The 24,897-nt window shown below is 42.3% G+C and overlaps 2 protein-coding genes across 3 annotated transcripts in view; both read left to right on the top strand.

Annotated features, from left to right (window-relative positions):
* LOC109890733 (N-chimaerin-like) overlaps window positions 1-20,358 on the top strand; it is a 34,449-nt gene extending 14,091 nt beyond the window's left edge. For both annotated transcript variants that reach the window (XM_020482742.2, XM_020482743.2), the window contains exons 8-14: window positions 11,609-11,686; window positions 12,668-12,752; window positions 14,807-14,980; window positions 15,196-15,273; window positions 15,610-15,747; window positions 15,864-15,969; window positions 19,478-20,358. In XM_020482742.2, coding sequence (XP_020338331.1) covers window positions 11,609-11,686; window positions 12,668-12,752; window positions 14,807-14,980; window positions 15,196-15,273; window positions 15,610-15,747; window positions 15,864-15,969; window positions 19,478-19,649 — 831 coding nt within the window. In that variant the 3' untranslated portion in view covers window positions 19,650-20,358. The remainder of the gene's footprint in view (window positions 1-11,608; window positions 11,687-12,667; window positions 12,753-14,806; window positions 14,981-15,195; window positions 15,274-15,609; window positions 15,748-15,863; window positions 15,970-19,477) is intronic.
* A 1,894-nt stretch (window positions 20,359-22,252) lies between these two features.
* LOC109890125 (uncharacterized) lies at window positions 22,253-24,349 on the top strand. The gene is made up of 2 exons (XM_020482078.2): window positions 22,253-23,172; window positions 23,283-24,349. Exons 1-2 carry the CDS (start codon window positions 22,654-22,656, stop codon window positions 23,616-23,618), a joined length of 855 nt encoding a protein of 284 aa, XP_020337667.1. The 5' UTR covers window positions 22,253-22,653; the 3' UTR covers window positions 23,619-24,349.
* Window positions 24,350-24,897: the final 548 nt, after the last annotated feature.

Genomic DNA, 24,897 nt, shown 5'->3' with positions numbered 1-24,897 from the left:
AGAAAGTTGGTAGCACTGCTCTTGTTGCTCACCAAAAGAAGATAGCCAGAATTTTTTTAGATGCATCCTGAGATCTGTTTTTAACACTTCATACTATTGAACTGAACTTTGTCGTTTTGTGATTCATGGAACCTGGATTTGCTGGCGTGTGGGTGTGTACAGTGCGTTCTGAGAATATTCAGACCCCTTGACTTTTTCCACATTTTGTTACTTTACAGCCTTATTCTAAAATTGATTAAATCATTTTTTCCCCCTCATCAATCTACACACAATACCACAATATGAAAATGTAAAAACAGGTTTTTATTTATTTATTTGCAAATGTGTTAATATTTTTAAAAAAACATACCTTTTTACATAAGTATTCAGACACTTTGCTGAGACTCAATTGAGTTCAGGTGCATCCTGTTTCCATTCATCATCCTTGACAACTTGGAGTCCACCTGTAGATACATTCAACTGGTTACATTATTTGGAAAGGCTCACTCCGGTCTAAATAAGGTCCCACAGTTGACCGTGCATGTCAGAGCAAAAACCATGCCATGAGGTCGAAGTAATTGTCCGTAGGGCACCGAGACAGGATTGTGTCGAGGCACAGATCTGGGGAAGAGTATCAAAAATTGTCTACAACATTGAAGGTCCCCAAGAACACATTGGCATCCTTTATGCTTAAATGGAGTACGTTTGGAACCATTAAGACACTTCCTAGAGCTGGCCAAACTGAGCAATTGGGGGAGAAGGGCCTTGGTCAGGTGACCAAGAACCAGATGGTCAATCTGCCTGTGCTCCAGAATTCTTCCGTGGAGATGGAACCTTTCAGAATGACAACCATCTCTGCAGCACTCCACCAGTCAGTCCTTTATGGTAGTGCCCAGACAGAAGCCACTCCTTAGTAAAAGGCACATAACCGCCACTTGGAGTTTGCCAAAAGGCACCTAAAGGACACTCAAAACTCCGTTGGACTTTTTAAAATAAATTAGCAAAAATGTTTAAACCTTTTTTTGCTTTGTCATTATGGGGTATTGTGTGTAGATTGAGGAAAAAACGAATCAATTTTAGAATAAGGCTAACGTAACGAGATGTGGAAAAAGTCAAGGGGTCTGAATACTTTCCGAATGCACTGCATGTACACACAAACTGAACAAAAAATTTACTACATTTTGCTAAAAAAGCACCTGGATGATCATCAAAACTCTTGGAAGAATGTTCTATGGACAGGAGTCAAAAGTGGTGAAATGGGCCCTATTTATCCCTGGCGCAAACCAACACTGCATTCCACAGTAAGAATCTTATACAAACGGTCAAGTATGGTTGTGGTAGTGTGACAGTTTGGGGTTGCTTTGCTGCCTCAGCACTTGGACGACTTGCCGTAATAGACATCATGAATTATCCTCTGTATCAGAGAATTCTGCAGGAGAATGTTAGGGCCTCAGTCTGTGAACTGAATCTGAGGCACAGCTGGGTCATGCAGCAAGGCAATGATCCAAAACATACAATCAAGTATACATGAAAATGGTTAAAAGTAACACATTTTAAGTTTTGGAATGGCCTAGTCAAAGTGGAGATCTAATCCCAATTGCGATATTGTGGCAGGACTTGAAACGAGCAGTTCATCATTGAAAACCCACAAATGTCGCTGAGTTAAAGCAGTCCTGGATGCAGGAGTTGGCCAAAATTCCTCCAAAGCGATGTGAGAGACTGATCATCTCCTACAGGAAGGATTTGGTTAGTCATTGTTGCTATAGGTGGCACAATCAGTTGAGTGATGCTGCTGTTCCAGTTTCAACTGACCTGAGCCCTAGGACCATGCCCCAGGACTACCTGACATGATGACTCCTTGCTGTCCCCAGTCTACCTGGCCATGCTGCTGCTCCAGTTTCAACTTCCACCTGACTGTGCTGCTGCTCTAGTTTCAACTGTTCTGCCTTATTATTATTCGACCATGCTGGTCATTTATGAACATTGAACATCTTGGCCATGTTCTGTTATAATCTCCACCCGGCACAGCCAGAAGAGGACTGGCCACCCCACATAGCCTGGTTCCTCTCTAGGTTTCTTCCTAGGTATTGGCCTTTCTAGGGAGTTTTTCCTAGCCACCGTGCTTCTACACCTGCATTGCTTGCTGTTTGGGGTTTTAGGCTGGGTTTCTGTACAGCACTTTGAGATATCAGCTGATGTACGAAGGGCTATATAAATAAATTTGATTTGAGTGTAAGGGGGCAATTATACTGAACAAAAATATAAATGCAACAATTTCAGTTTTACAGTTCATATAAGGAGAATTCAAATAAATTAGTCAAATCAAATCAAATTTACATCGTACATCGTACATCAGCTGATATCTCAAAGTGCTGTACAGAAGCCCAGCCTAAAACCACAAACAGCAAGCAATGCAGGTGTAGAAGCACGGTGGCTAGGAAAAACTCCCTAGAAAGGCCAAAACCTAGGAAGAAACCTAGAGAGGAACCAGGCTATGTGGGGTGGCCAGTCCCTAATCCATGGATATCACAGATGTCTTAAAAAAAAAAAGGTAGGGGCGTGGATCAGAAAACCAGTCAGTATCTGGTGTGACCACCACTTGTGTTGCGCTGCATGAGACATCTCCTTCACAAAGAGTTGATCGTGACCTGTGGAATGTTATCCCACTCCTCTTCAATGGCTGTGCGAAGTTTTGTCGGGAACTGGAACACGCTGACGTACTCATCGATCCAGAGCAACCCAAACATGCTCAATGGATGACGTCTGAGTATGCAGACCATGGAAGAACTGGGACATTTTCAGCTTTCAGGAATTGTGTGAAGATCCTTGCAACATGGGGCTATGCATTATTATACTGAAACATGAGGTGATGGTGGCGGATGAATGGCACAATCAGGATCTCATCACGGTATTTCTGTGCATTCAAGATGCCATCGATAAAATGCAATTGTGTTCATCGTCCGTTGCTAATACCATAACCCCACCGCCACCATGGGGAAGCGTTGACATCAGTGAACCCCTGATCGTAATTCTTTGGCAAAAGCTCTGGTGAATATTGCTACAGTCAGCATACCAATCCCCTCTCTCCTCAAAACTTTAGATGTGTAATGATCATGCTGTTTAATCAGCTTCTTGATATGTCACACCTGTCAGGTGGATGGGTTATCTTGGCAAAGGAAAAATGCTCAGTAACAAAGATGTAAAAAAAATCTGTGCACAAAATTTGAGAAATAAGCTTTTTGTGTTTGAAATTTCAGCTCATGAGTCCAACATTTCACATGTTATGTTTTATATTTTTTTCGTGTATGTATGTATATATATATATATATACAGACAGACACTTAGGTTGGAGTCATTAAAACTGGTTTTTCAACCACTCCACACGTCTTGTTAACGAACTATAGTTTTGGCAAGTCGGTTAGGACATCTACTTTGTGCATGACACGTCATTTTTCCAACAATTGTTTACACAGATTATTTCACTTATAATTCACTGTACCACAATTCCAGTGGGTCAGAGGTTTACATACAAAAAAAGATGTCATGGCTTTAGAAGCCTTTGATAGGCTAATTGACCTCATTTGAGTCAATTGGAGGTGTACCAGTGGATGTATTTCAAGCCCTACCTTCAAACTCCGTGCCTCTTTGCTTGACATCATGGGAAAATCAAAAGAAATCAGCCAAGACCTCAGACAAATTATTGTAGACCTCCAAGTCTGGTTCATCCTTGGAAGCAATTTCCAAATGCCTGAAGTTACCACGTTCATCTGTACAAACAATAGTATGCAAACTCCATGGGACCACACAGGCGCCATACCGCTCAGGAAGGAGATTAATTTACTTTGGTGAGGAAAGTGCAAATCAATCCCAGAACAACAGCAAAGGACCTTGTGAAGATGCTGGAGGAAACGGGTACAAAAGTATCTATTTCCACAGTAAAACGAGTCCTATATCAACATAACCTGAAATGCCGCTTAGCAAGGAAGAAGCCACTTCTCCAAAAACGCCATTAAAAAAAAGCCAGTCTACAGTTTGCAACTGCACATGGGGACAAAGATCGTACTTTTTGGAGAAATGTCCTCTGGTCTGATGAAACAAAAATATAACTGTTTGACCGTAATGACAGTGTTATGTTTGGTAGGAAAATGGGGGAGCTGGCAGGCCGAAGAACACCATCCTAACCGTGAAGCATGGGAGTGGCAGCAGCATGTTGTGGGGGTGCTTTGTTGCAGGAGGGACTGGTGCACTTCACAAAATAGATGGCTTCATCAAGGAAAATGATGTGGATATAATTGAAGCAATATCATCAGTCAGGAAGTTAAAGCTTGTTTTCCAAATAGACAATGACCCCAAGCATACTTCCAAAGCTGTGGAAAAATTGCTTAAGGACGACAAAGTCAAGGTGGCCATCACACAGCCCTGACCGCAATCCTATAGAACATTTGTGGGCAGAACTGAAATTAAAGCTCTTTGCTATTATTCTGACATTTTCACATTCTTAAAATATAGTTACTTCAGGTGTTTTTATTTTTTATTTTTTTAAACAAATCTCATGCAGCTGTTACACGTTTGAACACTGGAATGTGTGATGTGATCTACACCTCAATTAGGCTGATATAAATCTATATTTAGTTTTAATGATTTTACATTTGAGTGTTATTAATTCGAAAGCCCACACTTTCTTGTCCTGAACTTCTAAAGCAGGTGGGATATAAGCATGGGTGTGGACAAAATGGAAACAGCATATTCCGAGGTGTGTGTACTCAGCCCCCTTCTGTACTCTGTGACTTTCACAAAATACATTTAAGGACATTAGGACATACACAAACTAAACGGTGGATAGATGGCAGCATTCCCACAAAACTGAAAGTGTGAACCACCGCATTTAACCACGGTAAAGGGACTGGAAACAGAGGCGAATATAGACAGAGGCAGAAAGACATTACAGGGACTTAAGTGAAGTTGCAGTTCAACTGCTCTGACACGAGACTCATGTGGCAGGGACTTAAAACAATCACCGATTTTGTAAAGGGAAAACCAGCCACGTTGCGGACACTGATGCCTCACTTCCAGACCCGTTAACACATTTTTTTGCCTGTTTCGAGGAAAACGACACTGACCCACTGACATATGCCTCCACTGCTTATGAGGACTGCGGGCTCCCAATCTCTGTAGGTGACGTGAGTAGGATCTTCAAGCATGTTAACACTCGCAAGGCTGCCAGCCCAGATGGCATACCAAGCTGTGTCCTCAGAGCATGCACAGACCAACTGGCTGGAGTGTTAACGGACATTTTCAACCTCTCACCATCCCAGTCCCAAGCAAGCCAAGGCAACTGCACTAAATTACTATCGCCCCGTAGCGCTCACTTTTGTCATCATGAGGTGCTTTGAAAGGCTAGTCAAGGACCATATCACCTCCACCTTACCCGACACCCTTGACAGACTACAATTTGCATACCGCCCCAACACTTCTAAGGACGACGCAGTCGGCGTTGGACTGCACACTGCCCTATCCCACCTGGACAAGAAAAATACCTATGCTGTTTGGTGTTAAAAGCTGAGCAGTAGTCTAACTGAATTAAATTTTTCTGGACCCCATGAAGAGTACACCAGCTTAATTAGGGATGCATATTAAATATAAATTCACCCCTGACTGTGTGGCAACTCGATCATCAAGTTTGTTGAATACTTGACAGTGGTAGGCCTGATTACCAACAACCACAAGACAGCTTACAGGGATTGAGTGGTGCTAGGAAAATAACCTCTCCCTCAACAAAACAAATGAGCTTATTGTGGGAGACGATGGAGCCGCAGTGGATAGGTTCAAAAGCTTCTAGTTAATTGGCGTGCACATCATAGAGGACCTGAAATTGTCTCCCCACACCAACATTGTGGTGAAGGTGCAACAGCACTTCTAAAACCTCAGGTAGCTGAAGAAAATCTGCATGGCCCCCAAGACCCTAACAAACTTCTGGAGAGGCAGCATTGAGAGCATTATGTCAGGCTGCATCACCGCCTTGTCTGGCAACTGCTCCGTCCTCAACTGCATGACTGTCCAAAGGGTAGGTGTGGACAGCCCTATGCATCACTGGGGCCATGCTGCCTGCCCTCCAGGACTACAGCACCCGGTGTCAAAGGAAGACCAAGAGGATCATCAGCCAGGTGAGCCACAGACTGTTCACTCGTCTATTGTCAGACAGATGGAGACAGTACAGGTGCATTAAATCCGAGACTAAAAAAACTGCTTCTATTACTTGGCCTTCAGATGGTTGAACAGTCATCGCCAGCAGTCAGCTAGTAATCTCACACACCTCATACTCATGTGCACTTACACATCACATCAAATTCCTATATTAAGCAAACTAGATGGCACAATTTTATGTTTTACTTACGTGCAGACAGGCACACTCCTTGGTCCATTTGACCAAATTTAAATGCCCATGATTTTGGAATGAGATATTCGATGAGCAGGTATCCATATTCTTTTGTTTTTCTAATATTTGTATCATTCACAACTAAAGTTGCTAAATAACTAACCTAGGGTATAGGACCAGTTTCAAATGATCATATGCGCACTCTCGCTCCAGAATGGGGGAAATATCCTTTCTATTTTATTCAGCTAAGTTCAATTATATTCTTCTTACTATAAAATACTATAAAATAATGGCAGTAGGCTAAATGCCTACTGTTGGACTGTCGTGGTCTGCATATAGATGCCTCATCTCATGATTCAGCCTCAAATGGATGTATGCAATACTTTTTTTGTTTTGTTTTACACCACTGAAGTTATCTAATGGTCATTCACTCGCTGACCTCTCCCAGCCTTCTTCTCCCTCCTCCTACTCTTCTCTCTCTATGTAATTAAATGCCTATAATCATCCCAATGCAGGCTCTTTTTGAAGAGTGTGGACATAATCGACCCGGCAACCCCTCAATACAGACTGATAAGGTGGAGTCATGCGTCCCCCGAAACATGACCCGCCAGCCAGCTGCACCAAGGAGTCGCTAGAGCACGATGAGCCAATTAAAGCCTCACCGGACGATGCTGGGCCAATTATGTGCAGTCCTATGGGACTGCCAGCCACAGCATGAACCCGGGTCTGTAGTAAAGCCTCTAGCACTGCGATGCAGCGCCTTAGACCGCTGCGCCACTCGGGAGGCGCGAATTAAAGGTGATTTTATTGAGAATAATAACACCACTCACTCCTTGAGTTGCTATGGTGTGTACTAGTGGCCTCTCTTCTGATACACGATCAATCTTGGCAGTATTTTTCTGTCCCATGGTAGCTTTAACAGGCTATGTATACAGAGGACACTATCAAGATCACTCAATATCCTTTCTGCATTTTCCCTTCAGGAAAGACCGTCTAATCATGATTGTTAGTGCTTTTTATAGAGTGGGGTCAACGTATTTAGTGACTTTTTTTTGTGATTTTGGCTCTGTACTCCAGCACTTTGGATTTTTTTTTATTATACAATGACTGGTTAAAGTCAATACTGTCAACTTGAATTTGATGGTATTTTCATCCATATCATATTTTCATCCACTTTTAAGTATGTGCCCCCTCCCCACCTCCCCCATTTTAGGGAACCAAAAGTATTTGGACAAATTCACTTGTGTATTCAAAAGTTTACTATTTTGTACCATATTTCTAGCACACAATCAATCTTGTGTCTCTTGTTGGATGCATTTGCAGTTTTTGGGGGGCTTGTTTTTAGGTTTTGGGCCCAATAGAAATGAATGCTAAATAATGTATTGTCATTTTGGAGTCACTTTTATTGTAAATAAGGAAAGAATGTTTCTGAACACTTCTGCGTTAATATAGATGCTACCATGATTACAGATAATCTTGAATGAATATTGATGAGTGAGCAAGTTGGAGGCATAAATATCATTCCCCCCCAAAAATGCAAACCTCTCCTATTGTTGCTAATGGCATTTCTTGGGGGTATGATATTTACGCCTCAAACTTTCTCAATCGTCATTTTTCACAATTCATTCAGGATTATCCATAATCATGGTAGCATCCACATTAATGCATAAGTGTTCAGAAACATATTCTATTCTTATTTACAATAAAAGTGACTCAAATGACACAGTACATAATTTACCATAAATTTCTCTTGGGCACAAAATAATCAGAAAATCAACCAAAACAAACTGCAAATGCATCCAAGAAGTTTGTAATGTCACAAGCTTGTTGTTATTGTCATTGCATGCTAGGAATTATGGGACCAAATATGAAGCTTTTGACTACTCAAAGAAGTGAATTTGTCCAACTACTTTTGGTTTCCTAAAATGGGCTATGTACCAAAAGTGCTGTAATTTATATTTCTATGTAATTTCTATGGATGAAAATTCCTTCACCTTATTAACCTCCATAGTCATAGGATTTAAAATGATAGAAAGTACTGGAGTACAGAGCCAAAACAACAACAAATGTCACTGCCCAAATACTTTTGGACCTCACCACCAAGAGAGTGCTACACACACAGAGGGTTCAAGATGGTGGTGGTGAGAGGGAGATGCAGAGAGTGTGAGGGTAAGATGAAATCGGGCAAATTTAGAAGTAACGATAAAAGGTGAGAGGGAGAAATCTTTCCATTTCTCAGAGCCTCTGTGAACCTCAGGCAAGTCTGGGCCTGATTTTAAGTCCGATGGCTGCTGTTATCTATCCCTTTATGTTCGGTACATATTGTTAACAGTCCTGAGCTGCAGGCAGAGACCAGCTTCTACAATCATGATCTGTACCCCATTTTCTGCTACTTGGATCTATCCACAATCATGCACTCTTCCAGCTTACAGTACATTCGGAAAGTATTCAGACCAATTGATTTTTACACATTTTGTTACGTTACAGCATTTTGCAAATGTATTACAAATAAAAAAAACGAAATACCTTCGTTACATAACTATTCAGACCCTTTGCTATGAGACTCAAAATTGAGCTCAGGTGTATCTTGTTTCCATTCATCATCCTTGATGTTTCTACAGCTTGATTAGAGTCCGCCTGTTGTCAATTCTAGTGATTGGACATGATTTGGAAAGGCACACTTCTGTCTATATAAGGTCCCACAGTTGACCGTGCATGTCAGAGCAAAAACCAAGCCATGAGTTCGAAGGAATTCTCTGTCGAGGTCCGAGAAAGGATTGTGTCAAGGCACAGATCTGGGGAAGGGTACCAAAAAGTGTCTGCAGCATTGAAGGTCCCCAAAAACACAGTGGCCTCCATTATTCTTGAATTTAAGAAGTTTGGAACCACCAAGATTCTTCCTAGAGCTGGCTGGCTGGCCAAACTAAGCAACCAGGGGAGAAGGGCCTCTGTAGAGATGGGATAACCTTCCAGAAGGACAACCACCTCAGTAAAAGGCACATGACAGCCCGCTTGGAGTTTGCCAAAAGGCACCTAAAGGATGAAACCAAGATTGAATTCTTTGGCCTGAATGCCAAGCATCACATCTGGAGGAAACCAGGCACCAACCCTACGGTGAAGCATGGTGGCGGCAGCATCATGCTGTGGGGATGTTTTTCAGAGGCAGGTACTGGGAGACTAGTCAGGATCGAGGGAAAGATGAACGGAGGGGAATACAGAGATCCTTTATGAAGAGCGCTCAGAGCCTCCGACTGGGGCAAAGGTTCACCTTCCAACAGGTCAACGACGCTTAGCACCCAGCCAAGACAGCACATGAGTGGCTTCGGGACAAGTCTCTGAATGTCCTTGAGTGGCAAAGGTGAACCTTTGCCCCAGTCGGAGGCTCTGAGCGCTCTTCATAAAGGATCTCTGTATTCCCCTCCGTTCATCTTTCCCTCGATCCTGACTAGTCTCCCAGTACCTGCCTCTGAAAAACATCCCCACAGCATGATGCTGCCGCCACCATGCTTCACCGTAGGGTTGGTGCCTGGTTTCCTCCAAATTTGCCTACCCAGAGCCTGGACTTGATCAAAGGTCTCTGGAGAGACCTGAAAATAGCTGTGCAGCGACGCTCCCCATCCAACCTTTTATTTTTTATTTTATTTTACCTTTATTTAACCAGGCAAGTCAGTTAAGAACAAATTCTTATTTTCAATGACGGCCTAGGAACAGTGGGTTAACTGCCTGTTCAGGGGCAGAACGGCAGATTTGTACCTTGTCAGCTCGGGGGTTTGAACTTGCAACCTTCCGGTTACTAGTCCAACGCTCTAACCACTAGGCTACCCTGCCGCCCCAACCTGACAGAGCTTGAGAGCCTCTGCAGAGAAGAATGAGAGTAACTCCACAAACAAGCTTGGCACACCTGTATAACGTCACACCCAAGAAGACTTGAGGCTGTAATCGCTGCCAAAGGTGCTTCAACAAAGTAAAGGGTCTGAATACTTATGAAAATGTTATTTTTTAAAAATATTTATTTTATTTTATGCAGTTGCAAAAATGTCATCTGTTTTTCTTTGTCATTATGTGGTATTGTGTGTAGATTGATGAGGGGGGGAAAATGATTGAATCAATTTTATAATACGGTTGTAACGTAACAAAGTGGAAAAAGTCAAGGGGTTTGAATACTTTCCGAATGCACTGTATTTAAGTAATGTGTACTATAATTTTTGTAAATAGCTGTTTTGAAAACATACAGATCCTATATAGTTTTTTTTTTTACTCTGGAAGTTACAACCATGTAGGACTAAGTTGTCTGAAAGTGAAATCAATTGCGCCATATCCTAACATTTTGGGAATTGTAATGATTTTTTATTTTCTTCTGTATGTGTTTTTATGAGCATTAATCTGAAAGCTAGTCTCTCAACCCTGGAGCTACAGTGACATTAAGCTGTATTGTAGGATTGAGCTCTCTCTCCCTCTGCCTGTGGGGTAATAGGAATATACTATAGCACTGTTGATAAAGCCGTGCCTGTTCTTTTCTCTGATTGACTTATTCTCAATGTGACATTTAAATCCAGCAGTGACTACCCAATGCTCCACCTGCTTTCGCTCGCTCTCTCTCTTGCTTCCCCCCCCATGGCTGTCTTCACTCTGGGTTTTGTCTGTGCACCAGTGACAGTATCAGTGTCGACATGGAGAGGATAAACTTAGCAACGCACCTCATCTGCATCGATGCACACAGTCAAGCCAGATCTTTTGAGGAGGAATCTCATTTAGACACCCTGATCAGCACAGGATTAAGGATGCAATTCTGTGGCACTGTAATTTTATAGGAATACTCTTAACCACTTTTTTTTTCTTCATTTTTTCCCTTTCAGATCTTTTGGATTCTTAGTGGATTTTACCTACTGCTTTCGTTGGGTTGTTTTGGTTTACCTGATGCGTTGATTTTAACGATACAAGCATCGGTGCTGAGTACAGGCTTGCGCTGAGCTGCTCCGAGTTGATCTCTGTGAGTTTTGTCAGTCTTCCACATAGGCATCACATTAGCTGTTCTGAGAACTGGGGGAATTTCCCTTTTATTACCCACCCATCATACCATCCAGGGAGTTGTCCATAGTCAGGGAAGGGAAGAAGTCTCTGGTACACGAGGCTAAGAAGGATGGGGGTGCAGAAGGACATTATGGCCACAGCCCTGGGTGTGAGGATGGGGTCAGGGACCCAGAAGCCCTTGCGACCTTCTGGCAACCTCTCAAACTGTTTGCCTATTCACAGCTCACCTCACTGGTCCGCCGAGCCACCCTGAAGGACAACGACCACGCGACCAAGTATGAGAAGGTCCACAATTTCAAGGTAAGACCTGAACCTGCCTGCTCGGCGCTTCTTACTTTTCCTCTTCTGCTCTTTCTTTTTCACTGCCTTTTAATGGTTGTTATATCACATTTGAGGTTGTTTGATTGGCATATTTTACATTTTTGGAATGACGGGGGAGAGAATTGCCTGTTTGTAAAAGATAAAAATCTATATTCTGATCGGCTTCTGACTAGTGAGCAGCATTTTGAGTAGTCATGAAGGAGGTGGGATTGTAGTAGTCCTTAGCAACTGATAGTGTAGTCTGACTGGCTACCGGACCTGTCGTGGGTAGCTCATATAAACTGGGAGATGGAGACAGAACCTGACAGAACACAGCACTTAATCCCATTCTGTCCAGCCAGACGCTTAGGGACCCTCCAGCTGCATCTTGCCAACCACACCTCTTACCAGCCAAACATAGCAACCATCTTGTCCTAAAATAATCTCAGCCAGATATAATTTTACTAGAACATGTGAAAATAATACATTTTGTTTTGTGAGATTCTTTTTAATAACAAGACTGCTATAACACCAGTCATTTAGGTTTTCTCATTTTGTTGTTTGTCTTGTCATTTGCACAAGATGCCTATCCTCCACGTTCCCATTCCCAAAATAACAATCTAAAACAAGGGGTCTGAGTCCACCATGCTTTTCACAGATACATGTTGAGCATTTCTGATTGGTCTAGCCATTACCTGGCAGAACTAGGCATTTGTTTGATGTAGTCCCTTTTTAGATATGTGATAATCCTGGCATTGTCAACCATGGTACACACACACACTCCCACCACCACCACTCTCCAACCCCCATTAAGGCCTGCCAGTCTGCTTTCTAGTGCTGCTTATCTCTCTCAGGGATAATTCCCAATTGGCTCCTTCCATGTGCGCAGGCTGTAGAGATCCAGACTAGTATGTCCATCTATCCTTCCATCCAGTAAAAAAAGTTACCATGTTTTCCATCCTCTCTTCCTCGCCCCTGCAGGTGCACACCTTCCGGGGACCCCACTGGTGTGAATATTGTGCCAACTTCATGTGGGGCCTCATCGCTCAGGGAGTTAAATGTGCAGGTAAAGGGAGGGTGAGAAGCAAACCGTGGTCTCTGCTTTGTGTTTTGTCTTTTAACACAGCTAGTTTGAACCAGGTTTCGAGGAGATGTCATATACAGCACTATACCAGTGTCTACAGGGCATTCGTAAATTCAATCTGGTAATCTACTTGAGTTCAGAGCACTCTGGTTTGAGAGTGTCAGAGCAAAGAATAATTGATGAATTTAAGAACGAAAAGTTGTGCCTGTTGATATGACAGGTTCCAGTAAATATTGGCTTAAATAAAACTAATTGAAATGTTGCCATTAAGTTAGTCACTAACCCTCTTGATAACATGAAAATAGACTAACCAGCTCAGCAAAGGTGAGTAAAATTAGTCAGTGAGCTGTTCTCTCATTTTAGCTTGGATGCTTGACTGCCGTTATTAGACTTTTTTTAATTTAACCATTATTTTAGGGAAAACATTTGAAAACCTACAGTGCTTTTGGGAAGTATTCAGATCCCTTGACTTTTTCCACATTTTATTACGTTACAGCCTTATTCTAAAATGGATTAAATAGTTTACCCCATAATGTCAGAAAAAAATGGTTATTATAAATGTTTGCAAATGTATTAAATCAAAAACTGACATTTAAATAAGGGTAGGCAACAACACATCTGCCACGCTGATCCTCAACACAGGGGCCCCTTGGGTGCGTGCTTAGTCCCCTCCTGTACTCCCTGTTCACCCACGACTGCGTGGCCAAACACGACTCCAACACCATTTAATTTTGTTGACGACACAACAGTGGTAGGCCTGATTACTGTCAACAATGAGACCGCCTATAGGGATGAGGTCAGTGACCTGGCCGTGTGGTGCCAGGACAACAACCTCTCCCTTAATGTGAGCGAGACCAAGGATCTGATCATGGATTACAGGAAAAGGCGGGCCGAACAGGCTCCCGTGAACATCGACGGGGCTGTAGTGGAGTGGGTCGAGAGTTTCAAGTTCCTTGGACCACTATCATGGTCCAAACACACCAAGACAGTTGTGAAGAGTGCACGACAACACCTTTTCCCCATCAGGAGACAAAGTATTTGGCATAGGTCCCCAGATTCTCAAAAAGTTCTACAGCTGCACCATCGAAGCATCCTGACCCGGTTACATCACCGCTCGGCATCTGTCCGAGGCCCAGTACATCACTGGGGCCAACCTTCCTGCCATCCAGGACCTCTACCAGGCAGTGTCAGAGGAAGCCCCTAAAAATTGTCACTCTAGCCACCCTGTTCTCTCTGCTACCTCACGGCAAACGGTACTGGAGTGCCAAGTCTAGGTCCAAGAGGCTTCTAAACAGCTTCTACCCCCAAGCCATAAGACTCCTGAACATCTAATCAAATGGCTTCCCAGACTATTTGCTTTGCCCAGCTCCCCCTCTTTTACACTGCTGCTACTCTCTGTTATCATCTATGCATAGTCACTTTAGTACCGGTGCCCTCGCACATCGACTCTGTACCTTTATCCCCCTGTATATTGTCTCGCTATTGTTATCTGACTTTTATTTCTTATTCTTATCCGTATTTTTTTAAACTGCGTTGTTGGTTAGGGGCTCGTAAGTAAGCTTGTTGTGTTCGGCGCATGTGACTAATACAATTTGATTTGCTCTATTTTTCAATGCCATTTTATGGGCAAATTGATCATAGATCGCCACTGCAGACCTTAAGAAATGATGTGCATGATAGAGTGGGTTCCTTACTATTGTATCTTTTTATTGATTTGAAGTAGTTGTCTAACTAATGTGTAATTGCTTTTTGCTCTTGTAGTACAGGGCTCCCTTGCAAATGAGGCTGGTCTCAATTGGACCCCCTGCCTAAATAAAGGTTACATAAAACATACACAATTCATCTCCAATTGGAAAAGCAATCAGATTGGCATAACATTGAGGATGCGTTTATGCGTTGTAACAGAAGAACCATTTTTAGTGCTGCCTGCCATTTTAAATTGTGATAAGGATACTTTATTTAGGCAGGACTACCCTGCCTAAATAAAGGTTCAATTAAATTATACAGTATTATTGCTAATCTCTTTTTCTGCCCAGATTGCGGTTTGAATGTCCACAAACAGTGTTCCAAAATGGTGCCAAACGACTGTAAGCCTGACCTCAAGCATGTCAAGAAAGTATACAGTTGTGACCTTACGACCCTGGTAAAAGCCCACCATTCCAAGCGACCCATGGTGGTGGACATGTGCATACAAGAGATTGAGTCTAGAGGTGAGCGGTAGAAAATGACCCACTTGTGATGTTTTTTTTTTTTTTGCTATAGAGTTGTTATGGTTTCAGACATCCTCCAGTAAACAATGTTCATGTCACTTTGTTCAAATTTCCTGACAAGTAATGGAGAGGTATGAATTTGCACTGGTGTTAGTTTGATAAATGTAAAGCTGTTTAATTTGCCATTGTCTTTCTCTCCTGTTCTCTAACTGTAGGTGTTCAGTCTGAGGGCCTGTACAGAATCTCAGGCTTCAGTGACCTGATTGAAGATGTGAAGCTGGCTTTTGACAGAGGCAGGGCCCTTTTTCCTTTGCCACTGTATCGCATTCTGCTTTCTGGGTGGGGCAGTCAGTGGGTATCAATTGGACTTAGGCCAAGGACTATTGTTGATATTGCTGCAAGATTGCGGGGACTAGGTTGGATAAAAACTGATTTAATTGGTAATGGCAGTTATCAAGTAAGGCCAATCGAGTGCCAACTGAGTTTATAATCTCTAGACCGGCTGCAAAGCCACAAAACAATAGAATTCTAAGTTCTCTTTTTGGATGAGTGCAACCGTTGTGGCATCTTTTAATTAACTGCCCCATCTATAGATAAGTTTAAAAATTCTCCCTCTTGTCTCCCAATAGATGGTGAAAAGGCGGACATTTCTGTGAATGTGTATGAAGACATCAATATAATCACTGGCGCACTGAAACTGTACTTCAGGGATTTACCTATTCCTCTTATCACGTATGAAGCCTACCCAAGGTTCATGGAGGCAGCAAGTTAGTCCTAAACTTAGCCCGTTTAATGAATATCTGTATTTGGACTTTTATTGGGTGTGTGTTATGGTTCCTATCCTGCAGACACTGACTGTGTGTCCATTTTTTTCGGATTCTAGAGATTACAGATCCAGACAAGCGGTTAGAGGCCCATCATGAAGCTCTGAAGCTGCTGCCACCTGCACACTGTGAATCACTGTGTTATCTCATGGCCCACTTAAAGAGGTGAGACTAGATATTGTAGTATATTATGGTAAAACAGGCGTACAGTGCCTAGTCATTGAGTAGAGACAATGATTAGATTTACAGTCCATTAAAACTTAGGGATCGGCGTTGCAAATCATGCAGTGCCTTGTGTCAAGATCGTAAATTCTTGTTAATATAACTGCACTGTGAATTTACAGTAGCTATTACTGCGAAAAAATATCATGCTATTGTTTGAGTCTAACAACCAAACACTTTTTTTCACCGCGATAGGTTTCATAAATTCACCGCTGAAGGTGAAATCTTGCTCTGATTTATCATCCAAAGGGTACCAGAGATATCATGAAGTGTCGTTTTGTTAGATAAAATCCTTTGTCATATCTTAGCATGCATGATCGATTTTGTATTTCCGCTTGTTCAATTTTCAAAGAACAGAATCTGTGAAAATCTAACCCTAAATGTTGTTTCAACCAGTCAAATCACATTCGTATGTATTCCTCTGAGATCCTAGAACGTAACCAGACCTCACTATATCATTAGGGTTGCAGTATATTCTATAGGACACCAGATTTGGTCCGAGAGCGACGCCTTCATGGCACGCCAATGACACGGGCGGTCTTCACTCGATCAACTTTGTAAAATAAGCACAATCGGGGTCAAACAAAGCTAGCTAGATAGCCAATGAGCTGGGCTTTATGGGAGTATCCGGAAACCCTGTATCTGTCGCAAAATGCAGCTGCTAACCTTGTGCGATAGCATGCCTTTTCCTTTTGGTGGAAGCACCTTTTGACAGCCATTAGGATGTTAAAATAGTTTTTTGGCTACAATTAAAAATGTCTATTTGTAATTCTCACATCACTTTGCAATGAGCTGGAGGCAGTATGTGTTTTTAAAACATACTATAGCTAATTAATTGTTTGAAACCTGAGCATTTTACTTCATAGTAAGAGGCATGTTTTACCTTGTTTCAACATAGCCAAGGCAAAATCTCACCATATCAGGAGGCAATTATTTTATACAGACATTGAAACTAGTAGCTTATTTGTCATTCTATTTTTATTTAAACTTTCTTTCATTTTCCATTAGCCAAATGCAAATTTGCATGTAGCCTACTGCCTTGTGCGTATTGCTGCGCCAATAATGTTAAGAAATAGTTTATCAACAGTTTAAGCTAAATGGTCTTGATCTGTTGTATCAGATACATTTTCTTTTTAAAAGCAATGAATGTCACCTAGGCCTACTGATTTCATGAATGTGGTATCTATCCTCCCACAACTGACTCTGGGCTGTTTATTTCGCGACAAGCTGACCAATAGAATAGTTTTTTCTACTACGGATATAGTAGATTTCCCCAAGTAAATTGCTAAAATTATATAGCCGAATTAGCCTACTCCTGTCTATACAGAAATAAGTGAAATAATTCTAAATAGACTGCTGAAGCATGATTTGGCCACAGAGGATCATTGGCTTCAGTCGGAAGGAAAGGCAGCGAGTGCTGCAAATACCAAATAAATTGTTGATTTGCGACTGTCACTGAAAAGTAGAGGCCCAGCCAGGCATATTACAATATTTCTAAATTCAATCGCAGGGAAACACAGTTTGGAAAGCAAATGGCTATTGCTGTAAAGCGAAGACAATGAAAAGACAGATTAGTCTTTTAGATATCAAAATGTTCATCTTAATTGAGCAAAGAACAGTAGTCCTATAGCATACCTTATTGGCAGCAGTGGAGAGCATCGGCCATATGAATATGGGCACAGCGCATATTCACACTATCATTGTTGGGTCAGTCCCACTTAAGTTAGTTTTTTTGGACAATAATATCCTCCTCCAGTTTAGATGGACATCGTATTTGTGCATCCCCTTATCGTAGGCCTATTTATATGGACAACGTTGTTATTAATCGTCAGTTTCAGCAGAGTAGGCTACCCTGTAATTTGTCTTATTAAAAAAGATTCTGCTAATGTCTCCAGTCATATAAAGTGTAGTAGAATTGCATGAAATGTGTTTTTCATGTGCAAAGAAAGAAATGTATCTGATATAGCCCAGGCCACTACACTATACTCGCTCAGCCATGCATTGATTGGTATTTTTTTGTGTGTTGCAAACAGTGATTGAGTCATAGCCTACTATTTGTAATGTGATCTTACATCAGTCTTCAAATGTGATGATGAATAGTATTTTATATTATAGGTGCATTTTTATGGTGAAAATTTGCTTCCCCAAACTTATGGGACGGGTACATTTCTCAAATGTAATTTAAATGAAAATGCTGCCGGTCAAACGTGTGGTGCCACATTTTCCTTACGGTGTCCCTGGCATGCACGTATTTTGCCGCTCTGTTCCAGTGGAATCTAACAGCATCTTTATCTCACGTTGAATAGTTGATTCCTGCCATGTCAATTGATTTCTGCTGTTATAGTATTTATAATAATATAATGAAATATAATACAATAAAAAATAACATTTTAAAATAACAATTTTCCATATGAATAACGAGTGAGAGGTTCCAAATTCTAATGCATCTCTGATAGTCTTTGCATCAATTCACTTGGTTTTTCTTGCCATTGTAAATTCAATCACCCCCTTCACCATCGTCATGATCATTATTCAGTTAATTCAAATTCAATCATGACGTGAGGAAAGACACATCAGTTGTTGGTACCAATGCCGTTTGTCTTGGCAATTAGGTTTCAAAAAACAGGCAAACAGCCTAAAAACGATCTTGTTTTGTCTTTTAGAGGATTGTAAAATACAAATTCTTAAAAGTCTGAGAAAGAGGACGATGTTGCAGATTTATTTTAAAGGAGTGGCTGCAGTCCCGTCTTCTCTGCACCCCTCTTCCCGACGGCTAAAGGTCCGAAGCGTCTGCGCATGTGCTGGGTTCTCTACTTTGCACAGTCTCTGCTCTACTTGTTGAGCTGCCCAGAGAACATGCCACCCGGGCGAATGATACTTGTTTAATAAAGTTAGATCAAAGCTGAATCAATGTCTACAAGATCACATAATGATATGGTATTAATGATAGTACAGTATAACATACTGTAAGACAAATAACATCACCTCATTTCTTATGAGATTTTCAGATTGTGCGAATGGTCACATTTTTCTCACGCGGCCAAAACTCTGCAGCGCTTGCCAAAGAATCACATGCACGATGTGATTCGGATCTTCAGTTCTGGGGAAAAGGGATCCATGGGGTTGGGATCCGCAGCCTTTGCCTTATTTGAATTACAAAATCAAATGCCCGTCGGCCAATGGCGGTTCTAGTGTTAAGATGTGTAAATACTTGTGAAGCAGCTTATTGTGTGACTTATGCAATCAAGATGGGCCTTTTTTAAAGTTATTATTAATTGTAGAGTTCATATTTTTTACTTGGAATTATATGTTAACAATAGCCAATAATTGGTTTTATGGTAGAAAACTAATTTGGACCTGAATGAGCATGTCAATGGCATCCAAAGGGGTTATTTTTTGTTGTTGCTGTTTCTCTCTCCTTGCCCTGACCCTTTCCTGTTCCTCTTTAAAGGGTAATCCAAAATGAGAAAGACAACCTGATGAATGCAGAAAACCTTGGCATTGTTTTTGGGCCCACCCTCATGCGTGCCCCAGACCTGGATGCGATGACGGCGCTCAATGACATCCGCTATCAGAGACAGGTGGTGGAGACACTTATAAAGAACGAAGACATTCTGTTCTGAAAGGGGATGATTAACAATGAAGGAATCTTAAATCATGAATAAGCGATGTACTCATCATTTAGAAAGGAGGAAGTGACAATGTTTTTAATATTTTCCCTTTGTAAAACTAAGACTTGAATAATAATGCACCATTGTACATTCTCTTCCACTCCCAGTGAGCCCTGTCTGAAGAGATGTCTGTTTGAATCACTTACCTTAGACTTGTCTTTTGCATGTTCACCCCCCCATTTGTGTCGGGGGTAATTGATGGAACACACATTCCTTTGGATAGTTCGTATGCGTTTTTGTTTTCAGATATTGTGTTACACCAAAGGGAGAGAGGACTCAACTTTATCTCTGACATTATAGTGTCTTTGACAGCATGGGCAGTGCCATTGATGCTACAACCCATAGGAATCCCCATCCAGTTGGCTACTTTGAAATGGTGGAGGCATGGTGGATGCCCTCAATGGCAATGTCCATGCCAAAATGGGTTATATCCATGATGAGTCCTCTCTCTATGGGTCACAATCACTCATGAACTGCTCTCTCTGATCTTGTAGATGTGGCTCATTTGTTTCATGATGGGTTTATTCTTCCTGTGAATCACTAATGTACCTGGATGTAACATACAATACTATCGGTTAAAAACCTTGTTTATTTAGTTTAATATTGTATGTTCTTTTACGTTCATTTAAAATAAATGCAATGGCATATTTATATAATTTCAGCCAGTAGTTCTAAAAGTAGCCTAACACTCACATGCTATAACGGTTGCCTTAAATGTATTATGTTATATTAGCGGTGTGTCCCATGTTTATCTGCACTTCATTTATATTATAATGGTGTGCCACACTATTGGCACTCACTGCCCCTATTGTCAGAGTATCCAATGTGCCCAAGTGATCAAGCCTCCCACTTTTACCTTGCAGCGTCATTGTATGTGATTGTGCCTTTCAACGGTCCTATCAACATTGTCCACCCACTTTGGTTGTTTGAAGTATCCCTTTATTCCTTGGTCAGACTATGGCACAAAACCTTTCTAGTTTAAAAAGTATAAATCGTACCAAATAGCTCAATGGATGCAAAGTTGAGTCAGTCTGGTTTAATTTGAACCTAACTAACCCGTTTTATTACAATGGGGTGCCCATCCACAGTGGATGGCCCATTATCAGGAAATGAAGTATGCTAAGCCTGTGACAAGGTCTGAGGGTTTTGTGCAAGCAGGATCAGCCATGTATCCCAATTTTGCAGAATCTTTGTCCCCATGTGCAGTTGCAAACCGTAGTATGGCTTTTTTATGGCGGTTGGCATATTCCTTGCTGATCGGCCTTTAGGGTTATGTCGATTATAGGACTCGTTTTACTGTAGATATAGATACTTTTGTACCTGTTTCCTCCAGCATCTTCACAAGGTCCTTTGCTGCTGTTCTGGGAATGATTTGCAGTTTTCGCACCAAAGTACGTTAATCTCTCGGAGATAGAACAAGTCTCCTTCCTGAGCGGTATAATGGCTGCGTGGTCCCATGGTGTTTATACTTGCGTACTATTGTTTGCAGAGATGAACGTGGTACCTTCAGGCGTTTGGAAATTGCTCCCAAGGATAAACCAGACTTATTTTCTGAGGTCTTGGCTGATTTATTTTGATTTTCCCCTGATGTCAAGCAAAGAGTTTGAAGGTAGGCCTTGAAATACATCCACAGGTACACTTCCAATTAACTCAAATTATGTCAAATAGCCTATCAAATCAAGTGTATTTATATAGCCCTTCGTACATCAGCTGATATCTAAGTGCTGTACAGACACCCAGCCTAAAACCCCAAACAGCAAGCAATGCAGGTGTAGCAGCACGGTGGCTAGGAAAGACTCCCTACAAAGGCCAAAACCTAGGAAGAAACCTAGAGAGGAACCAGGCTATGAGGGGTGGCCAGTCCTCTTCTGACTGTGCCGGGTGGAGATGGCCAAGATGTTCAAATGTTCATAAATGACCAGCATGGTCAAATAATCACAGTAGTTGTCGAGGGTGCAGCAAGTCAGCACCTCAGGAGTAAAATGTCATTAAGAGTGTCTCTAGAGACAGCAGGAGTGGTAGAGTTAAAAACAGCAGGTCTGGGACAGGTAGCACGTCCGGTGAACAGGTCAGGATTCCATAGCCGCAGCCAGAACAGTTGAAACTGGAGCAGCAGCACGGCCAGGTGAACTGGGGACAGCAAGGAGTCATCATACCAGGTAGTCTTGAGGCATGGTCCTAGGGCTCAGGTCCTCAGAGAGAAAGAAAGAATTAGAGAGAGCATACTTAAATTCACACAGGACACTGGATAAGACAGGAGAAGTACTCCAGATATAACAGACTGATCCTAGCCCCCGACAAATAAACTACTGCAGCATAAATACTGGAGGCTGAGACAGGAGGGGTCAGGAGACACTGGCCCCATCTGATAATACCCCCGGACAGGGCCAAACAGGAAGGATATAACCCCATCCACTTTGCAAAGCACAGCCCCCACACCACTAGAGGGATATCTTCAACCACCAACTTACCATCCTGAGACCAGGCCAAGTATAGGGGGGGGGGGGGTAATACGGTTTGAGGCAGAGAATCCCAGTGGAAAGAGGGGAACTGGCCAGGCAGAGACAGCAAGGGCGGTTCGTTGCTCCAGAGCCTTTCCGTTCACCTTCGCACTCCTGGGCCAGACTACACTCAATCATATGACCCACTGAAGAGTGACTTCTAAGTTGCCAACTTTGACCTTGCAAGCTTTGCTCTGGAACCAAATAAGATCGATTGCGTTTTTCCAAGATGCAGAGAAAGATTTATCAAAAAATCTATTTGCTGATATTGGATAACTGCACTGAGTATTTTTTTCTTATGGGACACAAGTAGAGTCATCTGCATACAAAAACCATTGACAAGAGCAGGCTGATTTATGTAAAAAATAAAAAATAAAAAAAACATTTAGGGTTGGGGTGACTAACGGAAGGCATGTGTGACTGCTTGTATTTCTCAGTCTTGGGCTGTGGATAAGATGGCAGTTAGCTTGTCTAGTAAAGGGACCTTAAAGAGGAAAACGTCCAGGCAAAATGTATCTCTTTGCTCATGGAATGAGGGTAGTGATAATGAATTTAGTGCAGCCTTGTATCTGAGATATGCTGTGCCAAGGATGATTCGCCAAACGTGGTTTTGGTTGTGCTCAAGCTGGTCAGAGTGCCTGAGTTTAGGAGTCACTGCCAGGATCGGCAGGGGAAGTGGGCCCGGTTCCTTCCCTGGGCGGAGTATGCCCAGAATTCACTTTGTCACTCCTCCACTAGGCTGTCACCCTTCCAGTGCGTCCCGGGGTACCAACCGGCCCTGGCTCCATGGACCCCGAGCCAGAAGCTCCTGCAGAGGAGGTTTGGAACACTGCCCAGGTGAGGCGCCATCTGCCGCCAGAAAGAGCAGACGGACCGCCACTGCAGGGAGGCTCCCGTGTTTCATCCTGGTGATCGCGTCTGCCTTCCACCAGGAACCTCCCCCTCTGCCTGACCTACCGGAAGCTGAGCCCCCGGTTTGTGGGGCCATGCAAATTCCTCCAGAGGATCAATGAAATAACGTACAAATTACAGCTCCCCACTAGAACTACCTTATCTCACCCTCTTTTCATGTTTCCCTCATCAGCATGGGGGTTTCTGGTCTCCTGGCTTATGCAATCTCCAACGACACCCCTCCACCTCCCCTGGACATCGAAGGAAGCCTGTCAGATCCCTCCTGGACTCCCGACGTAATGGGGGTCAGTTCCAGTATCTGGTGGACTGGGAGGGGTATGGTCCAGAGGAGTGCTGTTGGGTTCCAGTGGATGACATTCTAGATCCCAACATCATCCGAGATTTCCACCTTCGCCGACCGGCCCGCTACTCGCCTTTGGGGCTGTCCTCCTGTGGCTGGAGCCGCGCGTCGGTGGGGGTTCTATCACGTCTACTCCCGCTCTGGCGCTCAACGTTGCCGGTCTACTAACCACCAGTCCTGGCAAACTATCATTACGTACACCTGCACCTCATTAGGCACACTTGGACTTCATCACTTCCACGATTACTTCCCCTTTAGCTGTTGTATCACCAACAGGCAGTATTGTATGGTGGAATATTCTATGTGGAGAGTGAGAGAGACTTTGTCATTTCTTCAAACAATCATCTTTAGTCAATATCGATGAATTATTGCAATAGTGAAACCGTTGACACAAAAGTCTTGACTGTTGGGCTGAGAGCCTACTCTTTACAGACAATGCACAATTTATATAGCTGATACCCAGAATGCTTGGTTCCACCTCTCCCATATACATTGGAGGTACTATAAGCCACTTTGGGTTTTCCTCTGGTCATCTGCCTCTCGTGCTGTTTCCCAGATGCCAGGATAATTAGGACTAGTGAGGCCTTTGTTCTGTTCCTCCTGGCCATCTCGGTGACACTGATCTATGGAATGCCAGCTGTGTTTTTTTTTTTATCACCAAGTTATCACTTAATCAGTTGCCAGCCCAAGCTCCATAAAGACTCATCTCAGTTAACTCTGAAAGGAGAGAGAGAGTCCTAAGAACCTTACTCTATTCAATAAAACAACCATTTGGTGCATAAATATAACAATCTTGTTATCCTGCTACCACAATTGTATCTGTGTTCCTGTTCAAAAACGCTACTCTTGTTCTTGCATTCTCTCTATGTTCGTTCATATTAAACTCAGACTACACCTGCTTCCTGACTCCCTGCGTCTTCGTTACAGTCCATTTACCTTACAGCTAAAATTAAGTTAGTTTTAAGCTTCCTTAATGCAAAAGATTTCCAATAAACAAGTGTGAGTAACCCTTTCCTGCAGTCATTGACCAATAGCGCCCCCTTTGGCCTCGGGTGTAATGTTATTCATATTTTCCATAATTAATACGTTTTTTTTTTTACTAATAAAATCTGGTGTTTGTCAAACAGTTTTGTTATATTTCAGTCTTCTGTGATGTGTGTGTATATAAAGTGTAATATTGGGATGCAAACTCAAAATGGAATACATTTCAACTCTCTAATCTAACATGGTACAGGTGTCTTATTGTTTTTAAGCCCATAACCATGTATGTGAGGTGTATACTTTTGTTTCAAAGTAGATTTGTTTAAAACTACCAAGAATCAATGTGTGACCCTGATTTAGCCCACTGCAGTAAAAGGTTAAACATTTGCTTTCCCTTTCTGTCAACATTAAACCAACACCACCATATGAAGCAACCAGTACAAAAAAAAATCTAATTTTGACTTAA

The sequence above is a fragment of the Oncorhynchus kisutch genome, linkage group LG5, assembly GCF_002021735.2.
Source record: "Oncorhynchus kisutch isolate 150728-3 linkage group LG5, Okis_V2, whole genome shotgun sequence".
NCBI classification, from domain to species: domain Eukaryota; kingdom Metazoa; phylum Chordata; class Actinopteri; order Salmoniformes; family Salmonidae; genus Oncorhynchus; species Oncorhynchus kisutch.
This window is presented reverse-complemented; position numbering and strand designations above follow the sequence as displayed.

Excerpts from the sequence above, each read along its gene's own strand:
- LOC109890125 (XM_020482078.2), top strand. The coding sequence starts at position 22,654 with ATGGCAGTTAGCTTGTCTAGTAAAGGGACCTTAAAGAGGAAAACGTCC. Across the intron at positions 23,173-23,282 it reads TACCGGAAGCTGAGCCCCCG|CATGGGGGTTTCTGGTCTCC; the intron begins GTTTGTGGGGCC and ends TTCCCTCATCAG.